Here is a 9,012-nt window from a genome sequence, read left to right as displayed (position 1 = left end):
TGCCCAATAATCTGACAAGAGTTACAAAACTAAGGAAGATTCTCATCTTCAACATCAACATAAAAATCAAAGTTATTTCTTTCAACAAGGATTCTTTCACGTAAGTTTGAGTTTAGATCAACATCTATTAAAATTCTTGCAAAAAATGTACCAAAAAAAATAAAAAAAACCCTTGCAAAATGGCCAAAAGCTCATTTCTTAGTTTCCTCATCGAGAGCCAAAGGACTACCCAAATCCCCAGCAATTTCAAACAGTATTTAGGGCCGCCAATATTCACGGGCAAGTCCATGACATTTTAATACATTAAATATTAATAAACAACTTATTTATTTTTCAAAAAAAAAAAAAAAATTTATGTCCTAAACGCTGGTTGATCCCACAAGGTGATGGTCGATGAATACGTTTACCATGACATGGAGCTTGAATTTCTTCTATATTAAGGTCAACATTAATCGTTGAAAAGTTATGACATTGATGATTAATGTTTGATGGAACGACAAATAAATACAAGGTATTCATTCATATAATTAGCAGCTGACTCTGGTGTACTCATCTCCACACCAAACAAATTACTCACAAGTTCATCAACCCTTACTTGGAAGAATATAATGAAGTTTTTTTTATGCGTAAAAAAATAAGTTTTTTATTTTATAAGAAACATTTACTAATAAGTTGTTACATCTTTTCAAAAAAAAAAAAAGTTGTTACACATATTAAAAAAAGAGTCTTGTGCCAAAAAAAAAAGGTCTTTTGAAAGGGAAATCTTAAACATTCATAATTATGTTTGTTTGATTAAAAAAAATCATAAATTACTTTAAAATCTTAAAAATTGGTATTACAAATCTATCAGATTTGAAAAATCCTATCTTTTAAATTGAAAAATCCTACAAAATCTTTTAAAATCATCAAGATTTTTTTTTGTTAAACTAGTCATTTAAATCTAAATCCACTTTTAAGTTTTTATTTTTATTTTTATTTTTAAACTAGTCATTTAAACTCTAAAATCTAAATCCTTACAAAACCTCAATTTTTTTTTATATAAAATCTTTTGTTTTTGACACAATTTATATAAAATCTTTTAAAATCGTCTATATTTTACAAAAGTATTAAACCTATTATTTTTTTTAAAAAAAAGATAGTGTTATTGTTATAAATAGAGGTTTTGTGAATGACATGTAGAATAAAATAAGAGGTGAAAAGGAGGAGAAAACTTGTGAAAGGTACGCAACTATATTTTTTTATAAAATCTGTGTTACTTTGTGTTGTGTTCTTTGTCTATGCATTTGTTAGAATGTGTATCCTTTTTCTCTCTTTGTTTACCATCATATTTTATTTCTCTTCAAGTAAACATTTTCCTGGTCGCTAATACTATTGTTTTAAATTACGGTCGCGGATACGGTAGCGGTTGTGGTTGTTGCGATTGGGGTCATTATGGTTGTTATAATTGTGGCTGTTGCGACTGAAATTATTTTCAAATTTCACAAACTATATAAGATGTCCCCCATCTCTATCATCATTACCTGCTTCGAGTAGTTTTCTTCCTCATCCCCATCCCGCGGATTTCCACATATTCTGCGGTGATCCGTCAACCTTAAAAAAATATCAAATAAAAAAAATTAAAATATTATTGTGAATCTTATGACAATAAAAAACTTCATATATAAACAAATTTACACACATAACATGTAACAATATAATTGAAAATAATTTATAAAGTACTTACATTTATATTTTTTTTTTACTAAAGAAAATCATACCATTTTATTATATAATAAACTGTCAATAAAAGAGGTATTAAATAAAAAATATAGCGACTAGGTCAAGAAATAGCCGCCCTAACAAGCGTCATATTTAAAATCTCTATATCATAATTTGTATTTTCGGTGTTTATACATAGGGTCTGTTTGATAAAAATAAGTTATAAGCTAGCTTATAGCTGATAGCTGAAAAACTAGCTTATTGAAATTAAAGTGTTTGGTAAAATTAGCTTTTAAAGTGGTTATTAAATATAAAATTACATAATTGATAGTGAGTAGTTTTTTTTAAGAGTGGATAGTTATTAAATTAAAGGGTAAAAATGGAATAAAGTGTAAAAAGCTATAAGCTATAAGCTCAAACGCTACTTGAAATAGCATCTGAAAAAAAGCTATAAGCTAGTATAAAAAGCTTGTTGCCAAACACCTCAAATTTTTTGAAACAAGCTTATAAGCTCATATAATAAGCTATAAACTAGCTTATTTGTGTTACCAAACACACCCATAGTGTATCAATTAGTGGTTGTTGTTTTTGCTTTATTTCATATATATTTGATATTTGATTTGATTATAATCTTCCACTGGTTCAGCTTCTTGTTATAAAATCAAAATAAAATTTATTTATTAAAGGCGTGATTGTTTGCAACACATGATTATAACAGAGTCTCAAAGGTTGTTGTTGTTGCTTTCACATCAGAAATGGAAGAAGCGGAGGACAAATTGTCAAATCTACCAAAATTCATTCTTCATAACATACTATCAAGGCTAATATCGGAAGAAGCTGCTAGGACAAGTGTTTTGTCAAAGACTTGGTTAGATACATGGTATACTTTTCCCTGCTTATGTTTTTGCGATCTTGATTTCATAAATGAGATACAACCAACGGAAGATATACCTAGGAAGAGTAAGGACTTCATTGAATATGTAAAGAGCAGATTATTATGGTTTTGGGACCGAAGGTTGGCCATCAAAGAATTTTACTTTGCAATAAGAGATCTTCGCTGCATGCCAAATGATCTTGATCTTTGCTTGAAGTTGGTCGGTGAAAGTGTTGAAATTTTAAGAATTTGTTTGTCTAAATATGGTTCCATCAGCCAGGATGAGAATGGTCAGGGTCGGGGCGAATGTTATGTCTTACCGAAGGGTGTAATTGAAGTCAAATCACTTACCAAGTTGATGTTAGAAGGGGGTATTAGAGTCGATCAAGCATTCATGAATCATTCGATTAATAAGTTTTTGTCGTTGAGAGAATTACATTTGTTGCATGTCCTTTTGGAAGATAAACAAGCAATTGAGCGTCTCATTTCTTGTTGTCCTTTGATTGAAGTTATAATTTTGATGCTTTTAAGTGGCAGTATGAAGTGTTTGAGCATGCATGGTCTACAAAAGCTAAACACAGTTTATGTTGATGGAATAAAAGAGGTTTATATCGATGAAGCTGCTTCGAGTCTTAAGAGTTTATATTATTGCTATGATCATCGTTTGAACACACCATTTAAGATTGATTTTATTCACCTCAAATATTTAAAAGAGTTGCTCTTGTGTTTTAATGGTACTACTATTATCACAGAAAAATGGTTTCTTGAACTATTACCAAAATTTCCATTTCTTGAGACGTTGGAGATATGGCATTGTATACTGTCAGATACGATTAATATTTCAAGTGTTCAACTTAAATATTTAATGGTATCGGATTGCTCTAACTTGAAGGAGGCCAAAATTGATGCTCCAAATCTATTGTCATGTGGATTTGAGGGTTTTCATCGCTCAAAACCTATTATATCTTTTTTAAACATGTCTACTCAACTACAAGTCCGTCTTAGGATCTCGATTGATGATTTTGATGTTTTTTATGTGAGGGAAGTTCTCCAAAATATCAAACCTCAAAATGTTTTTATATCACTATCTCTCTCCATCTTTCATAATTATGGTGTGGTGAGTATGAATATGAATATTAACTACTTGTTTGGTTCATTCATTCATTCAATCTATATATTTAAATTGTGAGTATTAATTAATTTGCCCTTAATTTATATGTAGGATGGACCAAAACTAGAGTTGTTGGATATTCCATCCCCTCCACCAAGTATCAAGCATATGGACCTATACATTCTTTCAGAAGTAAATGAAACTTTTTATTCAGTTATTGTTAATTTCTTACTTTTGTGTTGTGTCCCTGAAACTATATCTTGGGTCTTGGATACTTGCATTAATCCTCAAGCATTCGTTGAGGTATGTCATTGTTTCTCATGTTCCTTTAATTTCAAGTTGCGCAAGTGTGTGTGTTACCTTCAATCTTTTATCAATGTACAAGTTATATGTAGCTTCTCATTTCTAACTCTTTTTTTCTTTTTATTAATTGTTTAAAACTACAGTTTTTTTATGAAACGCTAAGGAGAAGAAAAGATGATACTAAGTGTTGGTGGCGTGACGCTAGATCTACAACAAATTATGGGACCATGTTAGAATCGTTGCCAAATTTTCCGGCTCAAAGTAATATTACCTCTAGACTACATTACCTCGAGTAAATTATAGCCTTGAAGGGTTTCTTTATCGATTTTCATTGCAGAAGGGTTTCTTTAGTATTTTATTATTTTAGATAAATTTAATTTTATTATATTTTAGTTAGATTTGTTATTTTTATTTAGCTAGGTTTGTTATTTTCTTTTACAATCTTTTAGCTATATTTGTTCTTTTTATTTTTTCCTGCTGATTAAACTAAACTATTGCAGCCTTGAAGGCAATATTTTCATTCAATAAAATCATAGAAAATTTTCTCAAGTTTGGTGGATTCCAAATTATCTTTCCGGTGGATTCCAGAGTCCTATATGATAGGTTTATCGCTTGGGAACTTGTGTTTTTGTGATAGGATTAACGCTTGTTATTCCTTCCCGCTTCCGACTACGTCAATTCCACACGAATTTGGATGACCAATTTGCAAAAGTGTCGTCAAATAATACGCGCGAACCAATTCGTGGTTCCTTTCTTTTCTTGTAAGCATGAAACGAAAATCAACTGACCAAAATGTATCCTTCTTTCTCGTGCTAATAATTCTTCAAAAGAAATGTCACAAAGTTCATCATCTCTTATCTCTCCCATTTTACATGATTTTTGCTTCTCCATGGAAACTCCAATTTCAAGCATCTTTATGACAAAGGAACGTGTAATTGCTAATTAGTATATCAGTAGCAAAATGTTGGTTAATATACACAAAATGTACAATGAACAGAATGAAGTAGCATGCAAAAAAATTTAGTATAAGAATAAAAAACCTGTAAAAAAATTACAATTGGGTTCCATAAGGCATAAGCCACAAACAAAATGTTACATTGATGATATGCAGAGCTTGTGATGTACCTTGTTGTATGCTGGTGACAGTTTAAGCTGTTGTTGAAGCCAATTATAAACAAAAGCATCCTCTTCTAATCGATTTTGCTCTAATTCAAGCTTGTATATCTGAAATGTGGGAAAAAAACTATATATCACTCAATGTAAGGTATGACACACATATTGCTATACCAAATATTCAAAGTTCAAACCAACCTGTTGTCAGAGTCGGTCAAAAGAAGATCTGTCTGCCTTGCATAGTAAGGATCTCTGTAACTTGCATACCAAGTTAGGGTGCTGAGTGATTAAGCCAGGTGGGGGTTGCAAGTACTGATGTAAGGAATAGAGGCCTGTTTTGAGAAGCAGCTAAAGGCAAGAATACTCTCAACGAAAGGTATCCATGTAATCTATTCCTTCAGTTTGTGTGAACTACTCTGCAACTAAATGTGCCTTGTATTTCTCAACTGTACCATCAGCATGTAATTTCAATTTGAAGACCCATTTACACCCAGTAGCCTTTTTGTAACTACTTCTAACAACCTGTAACAGCTATTAACTAACACTATTTGACAGTTGGCTTGTTGCACAAGCAACTGTCTTATTCCTTCAATTCTTCACTATCAACCGTTTCCTAGATAGCATATGAAAACAGTTTATAACTAATACGAAAACAATTTAACTTTTGTTATAGAAATAGTTTATAATGGTGGTACAGTCGTTACGATTAGCATGGACGGAGCTGGCGTAGCTTTCCGTCTACTCATCTTTCTTTTATCATTTCAATTTTTTTATTAAATGAAGTAAATGCTACGTGGCTCCATCTGGTTTCTCCATTTGATCCGACGGCGAAAGTTAGCCCGCCTTTCGCGCGTTAAGTCAAGGGTGTATTTTCTTTGGCATAGTGAAATGCCAGTAGGGGATCTAGCAACTTCAAACCCAAGAAAATACTTGAGAGATCCTAAATCTTTGATGCTGAATTTCTGGTCAAGGAGAGTCTTCAAGTGAGTAATTTCTGTCATATATGTACCTCCCAACATTAAGTCATCAACATACACCAAGATGGCGGTGAAACCAGTGCATGTTTTCTTTGTGAGGAGAGAATAGTCAGCTTTGGATTGGCTATATCCTGAAGAAATTAATGTCTCAGTCAGCTTAGCATTCCATTGCCTACTTGCCTACTTGCCTACTTGCCTGTTTAAGCACATATAAGGATCTCTTTAACTTGCATACCATGTATTCTGCTATTTGTGAGCTCAATGAGTGTAACAATGGTGGAAGATGCTTCTGCGTTAGACGCGAGTAGTGCCTAACTTAGCAGAGAAGGAATGAGCGTGCGCAGAGCTTGAAGGGAAGAGAAGAAAATTTTATTAACTGACATGATTGTGAAGAAGATCAAGCAAGGGATCAGGAATGCAAAGAAAGATCAAGAAGATGCAAGAGAAAAGAGTCACGGAGAAAAAATATGACCAAAGAGTGAAGAAAAGTGCGAGAATCAAAGATGGCAGTACCTCATTAGAGGCCTGATACCATGTAAAGAGTAGTGTATTCTGCCATTTGTGAGCTCAATGAGTGTAACAATGGTGGAAGATGCTTGTGCGTTAGGCGCAAGTAGTGCCTAACTTAGCAGAGAAAGAATGAGCGCGCGCAGAGCTTGAAGGGAAGAGAAGAGAAGAAAATTTTTATTACACTAACTGAATCATTACAATAACTATGGATAATGGATCTGTTTATATACAAATATGTGAGGCCTATAACTGACTCTAAGAGGTTGTAACTACCTTTAACAACCTGTAACAGCTATTAACTAACATTATTTGACAGTTGGCTTGTTGCACAAGAAACTGTCTTATTCCTTCAATTCTTCACTATCAACAGTTTCCTAGAGAGCATATGAAAACAGTTTATAACTAATACGAAAACAGTTTAACTTTTGTTATAGAAATAGCTTATACACAAGCGCTTATAATGAAAAACACTTAAGCTATCAGCTGCAAATTAAGTCGTTTATCCAAACAGGAAGATAATGTGCTCATCATAGCAACAATTAACAAAGACTATATGAAGTTGGTGATTTTAGAACATACTTGTGTTGTAGCTCACTCCTAGCATCAACCAAACTATTTGCAAACTTAATAACCTGCATTTCATTTTTATTTTTTTTTATCATTTTGATTTAATTTATGTACAACATAAAGTTTTTTTACACCGTCAATCAATCATAACAGTCGGATCATAAAAATTGTTTGACTTTTAATCATATAAACTTCTACTAAAGCCACACATACAAATGAATGTAAATTTATTTTACACTATCATCTAATAATAATAATAATAATCATGTATTCTACCAACTACATCCCACTTCTAAAGTCACACGGTGATTTGTTAGAGTGTAAATCTTTTTACACAGACTGTGTATCAAAATTAAATGCAAGTGAATTTGATTGATAGTGTAAATTAATAAGTATTAAACGCGGTGAGGTGAAAGAGAGGAACCTGTGAAAGTGATAATTTTTTGGATTCATTGCATTTGAGGAGTTCATCATACTGCGGTTTGATCTTCTTCTGCATAGCACTACTTGAAGAAGTAAACGGGTCCAAACGAACGGATTCGGGTCGGGTATTCAAACCCGCAAACTCTTGTCATCATCAATTTCATCCTCAGAATTCGTCGTCATCGTCATCATCTTATTCTTTTTGGTTTTCCTCGTATTTTTCTTCTTCAATTCAGTCTGACCCGACTCCAATGTCGGGTTCGGGTCATCTTCATCCGGAAATTGGGGTGGCGTATCGGAAACGAGAATTGGAGTTGGATCATCTTCGCTGGGTTGATGATGATGTTGATGATGATGAAGTTGAGAATCAGACGGCGAGGGAATTGTCGGGTCGTGAGTTTCCGGGTTACGGTTGAAACCGGGTTTTGGGTTTATGGGAGAGAAAAGAATTATGAATATTATTATTAGATGATACTTCCAGTAAGGTGTTTTTTTGGAAGTATTGGATATTTACACCTTAGTGAGAAAAATAAACATCAATCAAGTAATAGAGTTCAACATTGGAAATTCTACAATTCAATTAGCTAAAAAAATCTATTAAAGTCTTAGATATTTACACCTTATTTGATAAACCCTACAAAATTATAGACTAATTCAGTGATTTAGAGAGATCCTCACCTGGTATAGAAGTTGAGAAGATAAACTAGAGTGAGGAGAGATCTTCAAACAAGAAAAATAATTAAGAATGAAAATGGAAATACAAAGGGCTTAAATTAATAGACATAGTCAAACCACATGTTTCAAAGAAAATACTTGGTTGCTTCCTTTCCCATGGCAATTGCAAAAAATTCAACTATTGTGATTGTAACATTTTGTTATCATGTACTTCGTATAATATGCCACTTTTAGCCATTGCTTTACCGGCAAGCAAAGCGACGCATGATCCTAGAGAATGACCAGCCAACCATATTTTCGAACCATTACCACCAACATAAGCCACTCTGTTTCTTACAGCTTTGATAGCTATGGTCGAGCTTGAAGTTCGATGAAGTCCATGTATGACAATTTTTAGATTCAACTTCATATCGCGAAAAAATGAGTCTCGTTTTTTTACGGTCCCTCGAAAGGCAATTACATAACGTGGAATTCTATGTAATGGGTTGTTGCCTATTGATGGTGGAGGTTTGTACTCAAAAATAGAACCAAATATGGAAGTACCATCATCATCATCAACTAGTGTATCAATCTGTTGAAAATAGAATCAACATGAAGAACAATGTGGTTTCAACAATAAAAAAAAACTTGTAAAACCCTGTAAAATTGGTTGATCCTTCTGGACCTTCTCCCACCCGCTGATATACACACAGCCAATGTTTTTTTTTTTGACAAACACAAAATTATATCCTTTCATTCATCAACATGGTAATAATAGAAGA

General features: G+C 32.8%; 1 protein-coding gene and 1 pseudogene across 1 annotated transcript; one reads left to right on the top strand and one right to left on the bottom strand.

Moving 5' to 3' along the window:
• Positions 1-1,201: 1,201 nt before the first annotated feature.
• On the top strand, positions 1,202-4,282 carry LOC123886783 (F-box/FBD/LRR-repeat protein At1g13570-like). Its single transcript, XM_045936069.1, has 4 exons — positions 1,202-1,220; positions 2,452-3,689; positions 3,795-3,875; positions 4,130-4,282. The coding sequence occupies exons 2-4, from the start codon at positions 2,454-2,456 to the stop codon at positions 4,280-4,282; spliced, it is 1,470 nt and encodes a 489-aa protein (XP_045792025.1). The 5' UTR covers positions 1,202-1,220; positions 2,452-2,453.
• Positions 4,283-4,703: 421 nt separating this feature from the next.
• LOC123886782 lies at positions 4,704-8,660 on the bottom strand (annotated as a pseudogene).
• Positions 8,661-9,012: the final 352 nt, after the last annotated feature.

This window comes from Trifolium pratense, linkage group LG5 (genome assembly GCF_020283565.1).
Source record: "Trifolium pratense cultivar HEN17-A07 linkage group LG5, ARS_RC_1.1, whole genome shotgun sequence".
Lineage (NCBI taxonomy): Eukaryota > Viridiplantae > Streptophyta > Magnoliopsida > Fabales > Fabaceae > Trifolium > Trifolium pratense.
Note: the sequence above shows the minus strand (reverse complement) of the source record. Positions and strands in the feature narration are given on the sequence as shown.